General features: G+C 37.9%; 1 protein-coding gene across 1 annotated transcript in view; it reads left to right on the forward strand.

Moving 5' to 3' along the window:
* USP10 (ubiquitin specific peptidase 10) overlaps nt 1–19604 on the forward strand; it is a 44386-nt gene that overhangs the window by 20422 nt on the left and 4360 nt on the right. Inside the window, exons 3-11 of the mRNA XM_057381965.1 lie at nt 1958–2003; nt 6529–7554; nt 11674–11765; nt 13262–13371; nt 13796–13851; nt 15006–15109; nt 15860–15959; nt 17161–17341; nt 18779–18944. Coding sequence (XP_057237948.1) covers nt 1958–2003; nt 6529–7554; nt 11674–11765; nt 13262–13371; nt 13796–13851; nt 15006–15109; nt 15860–15959; nt 17161–17341; nt 18779–18944 — 1881 coding nt within the window. The remainder of the gene's footprint in view (nt 1–1957; nt 2004–6528; nt 7555–11673; nt 11766–13261; nt 13372–13795; nt 13852–15005; nt 15110–15859; nt 15960–17160; nt 17342–18778; nt 18945–19604) is intronic.

The raw sequence follows: 19604 nt of genomic DNA on the forward strand, positions 1-19604 counted from the left end.
AAAGACCATTTCTGCTTTCCTTTGGGGAGAGCTGTGTCTCTGGTCTGTGGGAAGCAGTGCAGAAGAGATCTTTAGTTAATATGGCTGTTAATTGTGATGATCTTGAATGTTTTCMCACCATAAATGCAGTCACAGCAGTGGCACATTTTCATCCCATGTACTGTCACCTGAAGTGCCCCACATCAGCTGTTCCACTACTCACCTTGGGGAAGATGAAAATGTCATATYTTGACTTCTGTAAAACCGTTCTCAAAGTATGAACCTACAGCATCAGAACCAGTGTGACTTCATTTTCTGTCTCAGTGTACCACTTACTGGTTAGCTGTCAAAATAAAGAGCTGTTGAACGATGTTCCTKAAGTTTGTCCTTGATCTGGTTCAGTTCAGTCTTTTAATTACCTGGATGATGAAATAAAAATGATGCTTATTAGTTTTACACTAATTGGTGTAAAAAATTGGTCTGAAAAAGCCAGGRTGAAATTCGAGAAGGACGAGACAGAGATGATAATGCTGCTGTGGTGTTTGGCACAAGTCCTGTTGGGGATGTACTGATGGCCCTCTGAGGTCCCTTAACCACAGCCCAAAATGGGGCTCAGGCAAGGGAATAGTTTAAAAGCTAAAGGTTGTCTAGAACATCCCTTTTACATGTGACATTTGTGACACATGTTCTGTCAGATACCTGTTGGCTTACGTGGTTCAGATAAGCCAGTTGTATGGAAGAAGTCAGCTTTGCTAAGGTGCTGTTGGTTAATCAGATACCAGGGGACCAAGAAGATGGCTACTTTAAAAAAAAATCTTTGTATTTTCTGAAAGTCTTTGATTTGGATAAAAACAAAAATTGCAAGGTTTATCATAAACTGTTCATTGTAGACATTTAGAGTGATTTTTGTGGCTCCAATTAAAATTATATTGAACTTGTGTTCAAAATTASTATGGGTAGTGCGTTTTGGAGCCTGACCYACTGATTCTGATTTTGACTTGAAGAGATGATACATTAAGATGTATTGATGTTCATAAATGGATTTTACAGCATCTGTACTTTTTATATACTTTTTCAATGGAATTTTAGGAATATTTTTCACCACTTCTGATGTGCTGTTGTCTGCAGTGCATTAAGAAGGCAGTTTGTAAGTATTTGTAGCTTTAGAGAATCAAAAACTTCAATATAGAAATCTTTCATTTGTCACARCATTAGAATTACTATTTAGAATAACATTGTAAAACTGCAATACATSCTCAGTGTTCTGTCTCCCACTGCAGAACCAGTTCCACATTCTYCAGGGAGCTGCTGGAATGCACTGTAGCAGTGGCTGCCAGTTCACTCAGYCACAGGAGAAGCTTTCAGCTGCTGAGGAGGTTTAGGGGCAGGTGAGGGGGTTTAGAAATTGCCCACCTGTGATTACACCATAGGGTTCTGTCGAGCCCTGAGTCCATAAAATGATCCATCTCTATACGAGATGTGTTTACAAACTCAGGACTGTGGTTACACTATGCTTAGGCTGGTCAATATGTTGGAGAATCCACCCTAGCTGAAACATTTCAAGGTTCAGTGTCAAAAGGCTTAGGTGTGATTGTTGGCTGTGCAAAAGTTTGTTTCATCCTTTCACAAATTGGTCTATCTTTTTGTCTAAAAAGAGATATGTTCCTCATCCTGAAATCGGGGTGATGAAGAAAAATGCTGATGCTGGAAGGTGAATTGCTTGAGAGGTTGGTGAGCCTGTAGTGTGTAACCAAGATAATCTTTATCTTTCAGTACTTGTGGTAATCTGCAAGGACGCCTGAAGCTGCAGTGTAGGATTTGATAAATATAGAAGCATGAGTTCAAGGCATCCTCTCTGAAAATCAAAACTCAATTATGATGTTATTTTTAAAGGATTCGGATGTTTCAAATGAAACTGATATCGAATGTTCGTAGATTTGCTTTGCCTTTAAATAAGTTTCATTTCTTTTTTGTACAGCTCCCCCCATACAATGAAACAGTTTCATGTGGTATTAAATCCACAGGTAAGTTTCATGATGGTAAGAAATCAAGATTTTTTTTTTTTTAACTTCCAAGGTTGTGACACTTTCCTGAGATTTACTGTAACCTCTCTTTAACTATAATTGTTAGAACTTAGCAGTTACAGAGGCATATATTAGGCAGGTTGGTTTTCTAAACTCATTTATTGAATGACATCTGTGAGAGTTTTGGAAAATCCTACATTGAACCTCAGCTAATTACAGTGGRCATCACCTTGATTGTGCTACCACACAGTCTTGCTGAAACACTTCAGGATGTAGCTGTGAAACTGAGGGGGCTGAGAGCCATGGCATGAGTATTTTCTAACAGTTACAACAAGAYAGCACTCTGTTCTGTGCTCCCTTTGACTCTTGTTTCTGCCTGGCTTGGCTGTTTTTCTGGAGAATCCTGGTTTGKTTTTTTTTTAATCTCTTGATGGAAGTGTGACTTGATATAAAAATACATTACAGAGTTCCCCTTTTAAAGCTGTAACGCTCACAGGTCTCCTGTGCCTCAACCCATACCTCTTACAGCCTGACCTTACTTCAGTTACAAGAAGTAGACAGCTAGGTAGGAGCTGCCCTGGGATCACCACTATACAGCTTAAACCAAAGTTGCACAGTATTTTAAACAGCAGGTAAATTAGTTCATGGTTTCCTCCCTGAACCAGAGGAGAACAAGAAAGCTGAGACTTACCCGTAAATAGATAAAAATGACACCAGATCTCCTTAGAAAACCATGCAAGTATCTGACTGAACATTTTTCAAAAATACTCATAAGAGGACCAAACTACACATTAATGTATAAGAACACCTGATCATTATCCTTAGAGAYTTTGTATTGAAGATAAATGAGATGGCAGTCAGAAAGAAAGACTGCTAGTCCCGTTTGAAAGCACATCAGCAACACTTCTGACAGTTCAGGAGTTTTATTTAGTACAGGACCACTTTAGGACCCTGAGTAGTTCTAAGTAGGAGTTAGAAAGGTTCTTTAAAAAGACCATATGGTGTGAATTGTCTGTTGGTGACAGAGGCATCCAGTCATATATTGCTTTGTCTAACTGGATTTCAGTTTTGTTCTTTCAGACTGAGATTTTAATGTTCACAAGCCATACAGAAAGATGGTTTGTACAAATGTCTTTCAGATCATTCCTAGACCTTGAGAGAACCCCTCCCAGCCTTGAGATTAGGTAATGACAGCAAATTAGGTTTTGCTTGAAAAATGTCTTTAACAAGCTTGCACTGTACTGTGCATACACATTATCACTGTGATGGCTGCATAGGAAGCTGTGCAAACTAAACTGGAATGCTTGGTTATGCAGAATATTTATATTTATATTTATATATGATAGCACACACTTACCATGTTACCATTCCCCATAGCTTAACTTTTTTTCTGTACTTATCTTCAGTGTTTAACTTTATTACAGAATTAGAATGTCTTTTAATACCYACTAGGAGTAATCAAATCATGGCTTAAGCTCTAATATGCAGCACTCTGTTCACACTAATTAGTACTGTGCGTTCACAGATTTTGGGGTTGTACATAGACTGTCCTTGGAGCATCTGTTGGTGCTTGTTTCAATATGTGTGCCATGTTGTTCATGGCAGAGAGATCTGTTTCAGTYCTTTCAGAAACAGAGCTGTGAACTAGATTGAAACAAAGATGCCCTGAAGCAAAGAGGCAAGTCAAAACAAACAAGAAAAAATATTACCTCTTATTTTTCTCAAATGAACTTGACAATCTTACAGCAAATGAGCTTCTGCCAGTCATTCCGTAGACTAACTATAYATTAGCTACTGGTATTTATTATTCTAATCCTGCTGTAAGGTGAAAGGATAAATTGCTCTGCTGTAACTTCCTAATTTGTGTGTTAAATGCTCCAATAYCAGTTATGCTCTGGGCAAGGTTTCAGCCTATGATATTCACTGTGCCAGAAGTGTAAGGGATATRTTCTGTTTTCTACTTCCCACTAGCCCTGAGTGGGCTCTTGTGATCATTAAGTGTACAATAAGATGATAAATTCACCAAAACTAGGAAAAAAAGGCTCACTTGGATTATGGTTTTTACCAGGTTAGCTTTGGGTCACATGAGTGCTGGGAGCTTGCTGGGGAGAGAGGAGCAGGAAAGGGGTACAGAGGTGATGTCTTTTACTTTGGGCTGTGATAGACATARACTTAACTCACCCTTGAAGGGAAACCACATTCTTTATTTTGAAGTGATTATTATTTTTGACTTGTATTTTGGAAARGAAGAAGTCCTGGATTATTTGATCTGTTAGAAACWTGAAATGTKCCCAATTTSTRTCAAGRCTGGAGGAATATTGGGTGTYGTGCTGTTGTAACAAAGGGTAGAAAGARCCAGCTCTTGGTTCATGCTTAGCTAAGGAGTCACTCCATAAACAGCTGAACTGATGATGAATGGTTTTATTGTGGATTTATATCCCTTAAACCCCCCAAAACCTTGCATTTGCAAGCAAATGAAGCAGTGGAAGGTTTGGAGCTGTGTGTGCACAGCCAGCTCAGGTTCTGTGGCACTGACAGCCCCTGGAACAGGAGRTGCTGCCTGAGATCCCCCAGCCCTTTCCTCTCCAGTGCATATCAAACACAGCTTCCCCCTCCTTGTCTCCAGGCTGCTGATTCTTTAAAAAAGAAACTTCAGCCCTCTCTTCTGGTTGGTGATGGCTCCTCAGTGATTGCAGAAGTGGCTGGTGAATGGCAGATAGACAGGGTGTTAGAAATGCTTTCTCACAGGGAGAGGGGAAAAAGATTAGGAATTTGAAATTCAGGCTCTTGTTAAGATGATTTAGAGAAACCAGATTCATGTGGAATTTTTCCCTTTTTTATTTTTAACAAGTCTCTTTTAGTCTGATTGGCAGCAAGATTGAAATTGATACGTGACATGTTTGCTTCTCATTTAGGTTAATAATTCAAAGCAGAATAGCAATAAACATCTGTATGATWTGTTCACTAAATCATAATATGTTGGTAGTGCATGGGGAAGTTAGGCCTCAACACACATTGAATGTTTGTTACTTTTCATTTGTTATTAAAAAATACAGATTCTTCTTTCTTTCAAATTTTTTAAAGCTAAAGTGTTTGTTAGCAGACTTTTCTAGAACGAATCCAGGGAGTTTCAAAAACTGTTATATTGACAGTCATATGTAAGAATACTCTCCACTAGATTGTTTTTCCATGGGATTATTTCCCTAGGTGTGTGAATAACTTCKTTTCTGGGAACTGTTGGTTGCTTTTTTTGGTGTTTAAAGAAGGTCCACCTCATTTTTAGTGAATCTGTGGTGTACGTGAAAATAGACATTTGTTTACTTGTCATACATAATGTAAGTTGCACAAAATCTTAAAAGTTTAGTGTTGTATCCAATTCTATTTCTTTGGAATTAATATCTAGTGTTTTTTGGTTCTGTAGTAAGTCTTAAAAATTGGAAATGTATGTTTTAGACCCCATCRTTGAGGAAACACAAAATATTAAAATGTAATGCCTTCAAAACACTAACAYACATATCATAAAGACCTACAGAGCTTTTAAATGCCACTTACCTTTAACATTCCTGAAACTGTTTCATTAATTTTATGTCTTTATTTGATAGTTACAGAAGTAGTTGTAGCTGAAGTATTCAGTGTTTCCAGTTAGTACACATACATTATAGCAATAAATAAATTCCATGATATTGCAGAACTTGGTGACTGAAAATATTTTGTGGTACTGCTGCCTGCCATGAGAATATTTCTTAGTGTTTCTTTAGTTCCAGGGTAAATCAATAAATCAGTAAAGCAAAAAAAGCCAGTTCTTATGTACAAGTTGAATGCTTGTTTATGTTAAGGAGTATCTATTGTGTTTCAAACATATACATATATGTCACATACATATACACCATACTCTCACACAGTAATAAATTCAATTGTGATAAAATTAAAGAAGCTGTCAATGAGCATGGAGGTTCAAAAACTTTCATTGTAGTGTTCCGTGTAGTTAATGGAAATGTTTTGTGGTTATTAAGGATTATGAGGAATCTTTGATTATGATAAATCRCACCAGGAAAACTAAACCCAGCCCCTCAGAAACCAAACCTCACATGTGGAAAAGTTAAAAGAAGTAAAGACTTGGATTTTGTAACTGTCAGTGGAAAAGACTGGCTTTAGAAGAAGTGTAGAGTTAAGTATTGCACCATATTTTATAGGCAGTTATCCAGTAATTAATGCAATTATTTCTACAGACATTGGACTTTAATACTTTTTTTTAAGAGGTGAATTTAATAGGAATCATGTGCAGGAGCTGTGCAGTGAATTAGTAATTMCGTAACTCTGGTTAAGAAAACCTGAATCATGCTCTGTTACCTTTAAGGAAATTATCTTCTGAAAATCTTTAGGATTGAGAATGAGAATTACTCGTGTAGTAGAATGTAGTTTGTTTTCTGAGCTACAGGAAAATAGGAAGWTTTTTTTTTCCTTKCTTTTGTAGCTTTTTGATTCAATGTGATTCTCTAACTGAGATTTGCTTTYTCTTGTCCAGGGGAAGAGTATCAGAGAATTGAATTTGGTGTTAATGAAGTTATTGAGACTCAGTCATCTGTCCTAAATAACACCGACTACAGTATTTCAAGTACTCTGAATCCTCAGGCTCCAGAATTCATTCTCAGCTGTGCACCTGCTCAGAAAACCCCAGATGATGCTCTCAGCGACACCAACTACAACTCCATTGACTGCCAGTTCAGTGACCCCAGCCTGGCTCTGGACAGCGGCTCCAACGCTGAAAACGACGCCTTGGCCGGAGGCCTCGGGCAGAGGGAGCGGAAAAAGAAGAAAAAAAGACCCCCTGGATACTACAGTTACTTGGAAGACGTCCCTGACGGTGTGGCTGCCCCGGAGGCGCTGGTGAACGGCCACGCCACCTCCGCAGGACTCAACAGCCTGGGCACGGAGGACACGGAGCTGGCAGGAGACCTCCCCTCCCTGGCCACGCCAAGGACTTGCAGCAGCCCCGCCAGCTCTGTGGACTTCCTGGCCGGAGCTGCGTGTGCCGAGCCCGGCCCTGGCAGCGCAGCCCCCGGCAGGACTGCCGGGCAGCCCGAGGTATGCCGCCTTCCTAATTCTGAACAGTTTTGCCTCCCCTCAGAGGCCGTCAGAGATAGCCCCCTAAGGACAGCTGTTGTACAGTCTTATGCTGGTACTGATACTACTGAAACTCTGGGCGTTACTAATGGACAAACACTTGAATCCTCTGGTGAGGACACAGCTGCCAATGGGGTAGAATTGCACACTGTGGAAAGCACTGACTCAGACCAAGCTAAGCCTGAGGAAGCTTCACCTACTACTGAGGCAACGGTCCCGCTTGCAGGATCAGTCCCCGTTAATCAGCCTGCAAAATCGTGGGCTAGTCTTTTTCACAATTCCAAGCCCTCTGCTTCCACATCTGTGGTCTATGTTGAGACTAAGTATACCCCTCCTGCCACATCTCCTCTGGTCCCTGAAAAACAGGTTGAAGTCAAAGAGGGACCTGTTCCAGTTTCAGAGGATCCCGTAGCCATAAAGATTGCAGGTATAGTTAATACACACGAGTGGATGTTACACTGGAAGGGTATTAACTCTGCTTGTAAACAGGAGTGTGCAATACTGATAGAGAACATTCCTCTGGTAATGAGACAACTGTTCAAACATTGCATGAAGGATGTCATTTGAATAAGCCAGTTTTGTATCCCCCTGAGTAAACATTCCAAGCAGGCATTGCCATGTCATTATCCCAGATACGGTCAAACTATTGCTGCTTGTCTAACAACTTGTCAAACAGTCTGGAAGTGATCTGTGGTTTGATATAGGCTGCTGTGTTCAGCTGTGTGCTTTTGTAACAAGGAGAATATKTTAGAAAGGTTTGTTCTGAAAGTGGTGTGTTACATTATCCGGTATTTATCATTTTGTAGTGTATCCCAAGAAGAGCATTACTRTATTTATCCCAAAGTAGCTCAAATTCCTGTACACTTAACAGCAGCTGAAGTGTAATGTCTRCATAGGCCTTCAGAAATGTCAATTCAGGAAATACCATATTTACTAATAMGCTTTTTGAGAGGTCAGTCCTTCCAATTTTAGAACTATCCTTAATCATTATAAACAATATTTGCTCTATCCATAAACAGTGCTAGCTATTCCCACTTCAAGAATAAACCTAAAGAGCTGTCCAGAGGAGACACCAGGAAAGGGAATGAGTGCTGTAAAGGCTTTGATTCTTGGTCCTGTCATGTTTGTGGTTCTAACAAGAAATGCTGGAAGATGCAGCATTTTGTGCACTGTTTGTACAGACTCAGCTAGAAAATGTAAAGTTCTCCCATTTGGGTGCATTTTGTGTCACTGACTCATGTGTTGGAAACAAAGTAATTATTTTAAATGTAAAGTGGTCYATGTGTGAGAAGGGTTGTGCAGAATACTGTGGTTTATGCTACAGGGGAATTTACAAGCACAATGCTGATTTGAATGTGACATCTTCATGTCAGACTTCCACTCTTAACAGATTAACACTCTTACTGATTTGGAGATGATGTTCGGAGTGCCCAGAAGTATGTGCTGCCTCTTCCYCTCCTTACTCAGCAATGGTTTCATTACTCAGAATTGCCTGTTGAGAGAAAAGCTGTCAGAAKAATTTATATTTTGGTGTATTTTCTRTTTAGGTGTCACAAATACTGTATTAAAATATACATATATGTAAAAGCAGGTGATGACAGTCTGCATGAACCCATGTGGAGGATGTTGTAGCCTTAGAATCTCAAGGTATCATTTRATAATGAATTTTAACTTAAAACTAYTTTGTGACRGTCATAAAGTTAGGACTACTTGCCATAAATGGAAAAGGTTTTTTATTTTGTCCAAGTTGTTCCAGCTGTAAGATAACTTTCTAGACTTTTACTGTTTCTGTACTATTTTTTGCCACCAGGTGGGAGCAGAGCTTTTTATTTTGTCTTCAMTATAGTAAAACACAAATGTAACTTTTATCCMMTTTTCTTGTGCACCTTCACTATTASCTTGCTCTTTGGGCAGAGGAAYAATCTGAGTGTAGATTATGAAGTTCTAGGGATCTGATGAGTGTATTTAGTACATCTGAAGAAGACGACGTTGGGGTTTTTTTTTCTACCAATGTGTGTTAGTACTAATTTACATGGAAAAGTTGGAGGATAACCAATTCTGCTGTTGCTGTTGAGGACTTGATGCTGTGGCAGTYTTTGGGCATTCCTTCAGAAGGAAAAATCTCATGGTGCAGCAGCAAAAATGGAAGTAAGATTTCAAAACTGTGTGGGCAAATGTGGAAAATTTGAATTTACTTTGTCTCAGATAATGTTGGAGTGACCATGCATGTGAATCCAAATACACAAAACAAATGTATAAAGGAGATAACAGTTCTGCCAAGACTAGTGAAAAGAAAGAATTAGTTGAGATTGTAAGAAGCCTGTTTCAGTGTTGTATAATAAAACAATTTTTTCTCATTTTAAAGGTGGGTAAATGCTCGAGCAGTGAGTTGTGGAGACATCCAGGGTTTGGGGATAAACTTCCCAAAAGCAGCCTGTTGTATGCTCAGACTGCATTCTTACAGAAATGTTTTTGTGTAGGGTGATTTAGCTGTGTTGTCCTGGGCTTTTTTAATCATTGTCCACATTTGAGGTAACATCAGAGTGACAGACACAATATTCTCTAAATCAGGGCCTTCAGCCAAGTGTTCAGTTCCTGACCTATAACCACCCTTACCTCTTCAGCATGGACACCATATCCACGGGGCTTCTCTTTCRGTAAATTTTGGATTTGCTTTGATTAGGAAATCACCTTTTTAAATAAAATTAGATATTTATAATAACTAAGTGAATGAACTTCAGCAAAATGTTTTCTGTTTACCAGCAGAAATAACTAAACATGATGAAATGGTTCTAGATATGTTTTCAAATCAAGGTCTGGTTTCACAAGTCAGTACCCTCCAAAGGAAATGAGTTTTCTGGATAATGACATGASCTTTCCAACAGGTTTTGAAATTTTTAAAAGTTTTCTCATGGTTGTGCGTGTTTCTTCTGCTACTCTTGTAAAAGTTGTTTTAGTTACTGTGTAAACATTAGCTGTAAGCTGGAAATGTGCTGTTGAATGTATTGCTGTACACAAACCCAAGGTGTTGGTGAATGAAGCAAAATTCACAGGAGTTGCACTGGAGCCTGTTAACAAAGCTTTGTGACCACAAGAGGATGCTAAAGGTCCTAATAATATCTCTGTTTAGCATGATGCAAAAATGGGGAAGGAAAGAGTTAATGTGAAAGGTTACTGATACTCATGAAAAGTAGAAACTTTTCACGTTGCTTTTATCCTTATTTTCAACACTGATTAGTTATTTTAACAGAAATATTATATGTGTGAACACAGTTCAAATGTTGCTGCTCTAATAATACATTCTGAAGTACTTAAACAGTAATTTAATAAGGTGTTTTAACCCTTGTAAAAAAGAATTTTCTTCTACATCTGTGCCAGATCTTACATTTCCTTGCTATTTCAGGTGGCACATTCTTTATGTAATAGACAACTGAATTAAAAAAGTTCTATTTTTTGGCAATTGTATTTGGTTAGAACCGGTGTTATCTGCAGGAATATATGAATTTATGAYAGGGAGATAGTTTGGGAGTAGAGGGACATGGATTTTTTTTTGCAGTTCTGCCACCTCCTCTGCTTAGTTACAGCTTTGTACCTCTGTTTTTGTACCTGTGTCATATTACCTGTTTAGTGCTTTAGTGAACAGCTCAAACTCTTTCAGTTTATAGCACATAAAAGAGTTTTATAGGCCCTCACATTTATTATAAAAATAAGTAACCCCATTGGTATACAATTGCTGTATTTATTTGCAGTTTGTATTTTGTCTTGTATACATCTTCTTCTTTGCAAATCTAAAATATACAAGTTCCAATATTTCCTTTAAACAATTCTAATTTTGGTACCTAAATAGAAAGGCAGGATTCCTGGAAAAGCTCCCTGTATTGCTCTTTGTTTCATAACTGGGACAGACTAATGTGCAGTAGTTTCTGAGTTTTAAACTCGAGCTGTTGCTGAAGGTCTTGAAAGCAGGAAAGAGTAGGAATTAYGTTATGTAAGGCTGTTATCTCGTAGATTTTGGAAGTCTTAAATAAAACAACCTGTTCTGAAGAGCAGGGTAGCATCTGGCTGTGTGTTTGCCCTTAGATGGTTTTGTTGGATGATACTGAATGGTCAAACTTCTAAACTGACACTGCTGTGTTGGCTTCATCTCTCTTCAAAGCAGAAAAATGTGGGAAATACTCCATGAAATTGGTGACCAGTGATCCCAGCTAATGGCATTTTTTTTTCTATGTATGTATTTATGTAGCMATATAAATAAAAGTATCTGGTTTTAGGAAAACAAACATCCAAATCAATAGGTCTTGTTTTGAAATGACAGTGATGAGTTTTGGACCAGCATCTCCTGACCTGAATCCTGGGATATCTTCGGTGGAAGGAAAATCGGATTTGGAATGTGAGCTGTGGTTAAATGGAGTGAAAATCGTTTGCTGAAGTTTCTGAGAATCCTGTTCATTGATTTGAATTGCTGTCTAATGCTGCATGCAGCAGATGCTTTTTGATGGCCACAAGAGTTTTGTTGATGCTCAATTTACTGTTTCTCATTCTGCAGAAATACTGGAAAATGTAAGACTAATACATAAACCAGTGTCTTTGCAACCMCGAGGGCTGATCAACAAAGGAAACTGGTGCTACATCAATGCTGTATCCTTCCCTGGGAAAAAAAAATAATGCTCTTAAGTTAGTATTTGTATATTATATCTGTCAGAGTTTTTCTGGTAAGTATTTTATAAAAGTGTTTGTCTTCCCAGATCCTTCTCCTGTGGTTAAAATGTTGGAAGTATAGCAGCCAGMAATCCAGGGGTGTTTTGGATTATTGAACCTGGTGTGCAGATTCCCCTGCAATCCTGTTGGCAGTTTGTTACCTGGGTCAGAATATTTCAGAACTGTAACTTCTGACTGAAAACCTTCTTGTATTTTCTASCTCCCCATGACTGTGCCTCCATTTAAGTGGTTATTTCTGTTTTGCCCTTGAAGTAACAGTTTTTACTCTTGGGCTTTGTTTTGCAGTTTAAGTGGATCATTTGGGTTTGTGCTGAGCAGGTTGTCACTGTTSAATCATCTGTGTAAAGCAACATTTAAGTTAATCCTTTTATTCTATGTCCACCTTACATATGGAGGATGAGCTTGCTCTCAACAAATTGGARTTGTATTCCCCTGCAAACATAACTTTTACCTTGAGGAGCAGAAAGTGCCCTCCTTCAGTGCTATATTATGATATTAATTAAAATATTAATAATTTTAAAAAATACCTCCTGTGTCAGCAAGGCTGACAGCAAGTGATACTTCGGGTACTTTAAGTGCTGGTACTGCTGGTGAAAAATATTCCTASCAGTTTCAAGACTGATCATGGCAGAGCCTAATAGAGTGTTTCCAGACCAGTGATTGGGCTTTAAACTAAAACTTTTGTCTTACATAACCAGTTCTGCACTCACTGGGTTACCTGTACTATCCATCTTAGCTCCCATTTTTTCAGTCTTGGAAGTTTTGCAGGAATTTGATTCAAATTTTGCACACTGGAGGGGTCAAATTCATCTCACTCTTCAGCTGTTGAGATTGATGCCTTGTTTTGTCCTTTCCCTCCAGTCTTAGAATGCATTTCTCTGCTCAGTTCTTTCACCAACTAGCACAGATCTGTGATGGTTTTAGTCTTATTCTTCCAGCATATTCGAGGTTGCTCTCAACTCTGAGCACTGCAGAATGTCTCACATCTCAGTGGGTTTTGCTTTGGTTACAGGGGTGACTCAGCATTAAGTTTCAGCTGGTTTCTTCCTTCACAGAAAATGTGTTCCAGGTTATCCCCTGCCAATTTTCAAATGGTTAATTTTATAAAGTCTTTCTTCTGAAGGTTCTTTTCCTCTCCTGCTCCTGGATGAAATATTTCCTTAYCCATTAATTAAAGTTTTTGCCATGATTAAAATGTCAGTGAATCACTGCATGTTACAAGATGCTGGGGTGTTTTTAGTAAAACTTCTGTATATTATTGGTTAATATTATGATGAAGCTTCATTCTCTTCCAATTATTGGATTGATCTTAATAAAAATACAGGTCTGTTTTGCATATCATTTTGCATATAATTGCATATTTGGTTAATACACAGATGCCATTTTCTGCATATTTCCTTAATGCCACTGCCTAGACCCTGCAAGCCTTGGTTGCTTGCCCTCCAATGTATCATTTAATGAAGTCCATTCCAATGTATTCCAAATCGCAGAGGCCGTGTACCTCCACACCAATGCTAGACAGTTTGTAAGTAGCTTGGGAAAAAGGAATAAAAGTCTGGGCTCTGACTAAACTCAGAAATACCTAACAAATCGTCAAATGTTGATATGTATTGAGAAGTTTTTTGTGTGTTTTGGGRTGATAGTTTTATAGTGAACTTGGGTGTTTTACAAGTGCTTGGCTTGTCAAGGAAGAGAATTCCTATTGCCTTGGGAGTATCAATTTTTTGTGGTGTTTAATATACAAAAATGAGCTGTGAGAGGTGCAAGGATCAGCACTTGAATTTCATTGCGATGATCAAGTTGATGTCTGAACTTCACTCAGATTCTGTGATAATATTCCTTGATTTTTTCTCTTGGCAGTCAAAATGACAATAATCTAATTTTATTACTTGACCTTCTAAGTCTTAACTTGCTGCTGATGTCCAGTTGTCCCTTCCCTTCTGTTTCAGTGTTCGTTTAATGAATGAGTTCACTAATATGCCTGTACCTCCTAAAGCAAAGCAAGGTGAGTGGGAGTGGGGACACAAAGCATAAAATGATGGGAAGGAGCTTTGGGGTAAATATCTGCGTTGGGGGAGGTGTTGCACCTTAAATTTTTTTCTTCTGTTTGGTGAACCAAATGTACAAGTGCAAAAAGAACAGTTTTTGTTCACTTAATTGTGAAGAAGTCATCTAAGAACATGCCCTTTCTAAGAAAATCATTTGATACTCCCTGTATTTTCCTCCACTTCCTTCCTTACATATTTCCAGCTGTTTGTTTATCAGATTGCTCAATTCTGTTCCTTAAATCCTGAACACTCACTTTGATTTGGAACAAAATGGAGCCTTAAGCAGYTGGAGATTGCCTGCAGGAATATTATCCTGGCTTCTGATTCCAGTGGGAAAACTTCAGGAGTATCTGATTCCTGCTAATATTTATGCTTAATGATGATTATGGCGTGAGGAATACAATATTTTTATGCAAATAAGTTATCTTAGAGGTTTCTATTGTTTAATCTGAATTTTAAACCAAGTCTGTTGTATTACAAACTTGTAGAAACAAGCACATTCCTGAAACTGTTCTTTATGTAACCTGATAAGGAAATATCACAAGGAGCTGGTTGTTCCAGTGATTTCCAAACCGTTCAGACATTTCTGTGGTTTCTTTCTGTAAAACAAATCTTACTGGCTTATGCAACTTATTTTACTTGTAGGTCATTTTRCTGTGTGTAGTTTTCAAGTAAAGTTTTGAGGCTTGTATTGCCATTAGGTGGAACATTCTGTCAGGCTGTTCCTTGGGGTTTTTTTTTYCTGCAGTGAGGAAAAGTGATGTGTTGGAAATGCAAATTCACAGGTTTAAGGATGTGTTCTTCGAGTACAAAAGAAGTGCAAAAATGTAAATAACATTAGAATTGTTCTTTTATGATGGCTGTGGATATTCTTATTAAAACTTTCCTGAATATCTTTCAGTTTGTGTAGGGTAGCATATTTTAAAATTGTGTTTACAGATAAGAGTTGTGTCTTCTAAATTCTGAGCTCCAGATGACAAAATTAAAATAAAACTTGTAGTAAAACAGTGCTGGACTCCAAATCTAGTGATGTGTGAAAGAGTATTWTAAGRTATAATGTAAAGAGCGTTTTATTTATTTTTACTTACATTAATTCTGTTTGACCCTGCAGCTTTAGGTGATAAAATAGTGAGAGACATCCGACCAGGAGCTGCCTTTGAACCAACCTACATTTACAGGCTCTTGACGGTTATAAAGTCAAGTCTGTCAGAAAAGGTGGGACTTCAAATCTTTGTTTTCTAGAATGGCAGTGCAGGGCMGTCACAGGCATTAAAAATCTGCAGAGCCAAACCTCAGGGTCTGTGCTCAAATGCCATTAAAATCAGCTCATTGATAATTCATTGTAATGAAGCTCGACTSTCTTGGGACCTGAATTAGAGGAAAATGTTAATTACAGGTTTGGCAGTTTGATATGTCAGAATAATGGAAAAATTACTGTTGGAACAGAACATCTCTTTTTATAATGGAGTTGCCAGTTGATTTACATTTAAGAAATGAGCAKTTGTTCATTTTTATGAGGAATTCAGCCAAAACTGGTCGAAGGTCCACAGACTTCAAAATACTTGTTCAGGTTTCATTTCAATTTAAAGATAATAATTCAAACCATTTTTTGATTTGGCCTTGGCTTGGCAAAAACTTTTAACAGTGGTAGTAAAAGAAATGGGGGGGGGGGGGGAAATACCATTTCACACATTAAATGGAATTTGTATTGAAAAGAATGCAAAAATTCTTGTAGCCATTGTGGAGCTTATGTGTGTATTTACTGCTTAGGGCAGTTTGGTTTTAACTGGCTAAAAATGAGGCTTTGTTACAATAAATCTAAACTTTATTTGACATTACAATTTTAGACTGAGTAGTTGCTAAATTAGCTAAATTAAYAGGAGAAAGCTGCATGTTCAGTGGACTTTGTCTTAAAGGAAACCATGAAAATGTCATGGAATTAACTGGAAAAATTATTTTGTTCAGGGCAGGCAAGAGGATGCKGAAGAATACTTGGGATTTATCCTCAATGGACTGCATGAAGAAATGCTGGCCCTCAARAAACTTCTCTCTCCACATAATGAAAGTTAGTGGATTTTTTTTTTAATAGCAAACAATTAATTTCAAGTACTGTTTTTGTGTGGTGATTCTGTAATACAGAGACATGTTTGGAGTAGATGTTGAAGTAGGGGGGGAATGCCATATTTTAGACGATAATAGCAAATAATACTTTATTAAAATCTGGATAAAATTAGTCCATTCTGCCCAATTTRTGAATTACTGGACTTCTGGAAAGGCATAATCATTCTGTCAATACTCTGAATGACAATAAGTCACATTCCTGGTCCCCCTAAATWACAAAACTCAATATTACACATTTTTACTGAGCCCAGCTGAACATTTTGGGGACTAACTGGRGTTGACCAGTCTTGTCTTAAGCACAGATATGTTTATCATGCATAACACCTGCAATGTCAGTGGTTTCTAATTCAAAAATATATTAGCCTTTTTCGCTGATCTTTAAGCCACTGTTTGTTAAGATTATTTTTTTTTGAAATGGAAATTTCTAGGCCGATTGCTAATTTATATCTACTGTAAACAATGAACTAAATTATTTGAAAATTCTTACTGACCGAGTTGGAGGAGAATTTACTTTGAAAAAATTAGTAGAATTTGTATTCAGAGTAAAATGCCAGTTTAGTTTATAATGGCTTTAGCTTGAACCCCATTTACAAATAAAACAGAATACTGCAAGCCTCAGCCAATAATAGAATTCAAATCACTAGTTATCCAGTTTCTCTGTAGAAGAGTAATTTTTTTTAAAATATAAAATGCTCATTCCATATTTTGTTCCTTGGCAGTGTGCAGTTTATAGCCTCCTGACTTTGGCACTTGCAGGGAAAATATTTGCTAAGCCTTGGCTTCCCTGTAAAATACGGGTGCAGAGAAGGAGTTGTATTTAATAATGGCATAATTCTGTTTCCAGAATAACACTCGACTTTTTAATTTTCTACCCCATAAATTTACTACTAAAAATATATCAAACTTAGCTATTTACATCCAGTCATCAGTGAGCTGCCTTCTGTTAAGATGTAGATGTGTCTAGCTGAGAACGAGTGTAGAATGTGCTTCTTCTCTTTTATTTATTAAAACTATAATCTATGAAAACACTTCATCCTCAGAATATTATTTATATTGTTTTTRTAGCCTTTCAAATACTTTATCAATGTGCATATTTTATTTTTTTAAAAAACCCAATGTGTTTTTTTTCCCTTGGTCACTTGAAGAACTGTCGGTGTCCAAYGGCCCCGAGGCTCAGAGTGTTCCCAAGGAAGAGGAGCAGGAGGAGCAGGGGGAAGGCAGTGAGGATGAGTGGGAGCAGGTGGGACCTCGCAACAAATCCTCTGTCACTCGCCAGGCTGACTTTGTCCAGACTCCAATCACTGATATTTTTGGTGGTCACATAAGGTACAGTACCTTTTCCTACTATTTCTTCTCTTGTATTATCTGAATGGTTTTTAATGTCTTAAATGAACAGATTGTTCTGACATCCCAAGCCATTAATTGCAGTTGTAGAAAAGAAGTTTGGAATATTTACGCTTTAAATATTGTCTAAGAATTCCCAAGCACTTTAGAGCTACCTGTTTTTTTTCATCTCACGTTGTCAATAAGGAGACACCAATAGAGTGAGATTCACAAAGAGTTAAATCATGACAGTCAAACAGTTAAATAAAAAATTGTAGATTTTTGGTTATTCAGCCCCTTAATGCTTCCCAGAAAAAGCTATATTTACTATTAAATACATGTTAAAGGCAAAAGAAGTSTGGAAAAATGTAAATTGCTACAAGATGTTACTGGCATGAAAAGAATGTGGGATATTACTTATATGCAGGTCTGATACCAGACAAAGGCAGAAAGTAGATACTGAAAGAATATTTTTTGGCRAAGAAGCCTTCTGACTTGTTTGGAGAGATGTGTAATTTAAAATGAAAGCAAAGTAAACACTTGCTAAAAACATACTGCAAAACAAAACTGCTAGACTTGAAGAATTATTTTTAAATTGGAGACAGACACTTAATTGCTGGTATTTGACTCTCTGTGTTGCCGGATAYTCAGTCTACAAGTGTGAATAATGTGGGCTAGTGCCTTCTGCCTGGGAAATTCTCTGAAATTATTTATTCTTCTGGGGTCTGAGCCAGACAGCTGGAAAATAAAATTATATTTCCCATAGAATTTGGCAGACAGATGTTTGTAGGTATTGATGGAGTCTTGCATCAATGGCTCACTTACCCAAGGTGCATATAAATATCACAATATTTATCAGAATTTGTCAGTATTGTTCAGCTCTCTCCCATGATTCCATAAGTTTTTATATTAAAAATACTGAGATGATGCAGTTTTCTGTAGAGGTCCACAGAAAATGATAAAAAGCAAAGGTAAGACTGGAAAAAGGCAAAAAGTTGCACTGAGCAGCAGAACCRCAGGATCCAATCCAACATCTGCTGGCACATCTGCTTTATTTATCCTTCACACCAGCTCACACCATTTACCACAGAAACAGCAACCCATGGCATGCTGGAAAGCTTCACCTTCTGGGGGTGGAGATTGGAAGGATTGAATATAAAACTGCCAGTAGAATTCCACTGAGTGAAAGCATCAGAAACTGGAAAAATCCAATGGGAAAAGCTGCAAGGAAAAGATGGTTTGAATTGSCATCTTTTGGCTTGGGAAACTTCAGAGTTGGGAAAATTTAGGCTGTCCTTGGGAGRCTTGAGTCTATTAAATGTCTATTTAGGCATAATTAACTATAAATTGAGTTACTTAAGTAACTCATTCTTCCTTGAAGGTTCTGTCTTGTTGAAAATGACACTTTATTGCATTTTGGATTTCTTTTTTTCTCCCCAGATCTGTTGTTTACCAGCAGAGTTCCAAGGAGTCTGCCACACTGCAGCTTTTCTTCACCCTGCAGCTGGACATYCAGTCGGACAAGATCCGCACCGTGCAGGATGCCTTGGAAAGTTTGGTGGCCAGGGAGTCTGTGCAGGGATACACCACAAAAACCAAGCAAGAGGTTTGTTCTCTTCACCCCTTATTTACAGCCAAGTGCTTAACTTTTCATTTAAAAGGGTTTTCATGGAGCTCTGGCTTTACAAAGAGTTACAAAAGAGGCATAAACCTTTTCAGAGCAGTGAAATGCCAGCTCTGAAACAAAGCCAGGCCTGTAAATAGCTGGGTTTTAGGGTGATGTAATAATTTATTGGAGATTTTACTGGAGCATGTACTGAATTAACAGGCTGAACTGTGATATCATACACACCGTAATGTTTGCTGTCATAACTGATTCCTGGGGATTGCCAGGTGCTRTTAGTGAAGGAGCAGCTCTTCAGAGTAAATTTTTTCAATTTTCTGTTTACAAATAACCCGTAATAATTTCAATAAAAAAGTACTTGCAAGGAGGAAAAGCATGCCTTTGGCCTTGCAGCTAGAGAACTTGTGATAGAATGGAATAATTAAACTTTCCTCTCTAAGGCCTTGCCTTGCTCCCTGTGGTGGGCAGTAAAGGACATCCCTGGTGTGCATGGATTGCTCAGGAGGGAATTTCCTGTGCACTGTTGGTAACTCTGRAATTGTTGGTGTTCCCTCTGACATTCATGTCTAAGTTTTCAAAATACTCCAAGTGAGAATAGGATTAGATAAAGGATGGTTCAAATTGCTTGAAAAGCTAAAGGTG

This window comes from Malurus melanocephalus, unplaced genomic scaffold (assembly GCF_030028575.1).
Source record: "Malurus melanocephalus ecotype Western Australia unplaced genomic scaffold, MMel_1.1 scaffold_543, whole genome shotgun sequence".
NCBI classification, from domain to species: Eukaryota; Metazoa; Chordata; class Aves; order Passeriformes; family Maluridae; genus Malurus; species Malurus melanocephalus.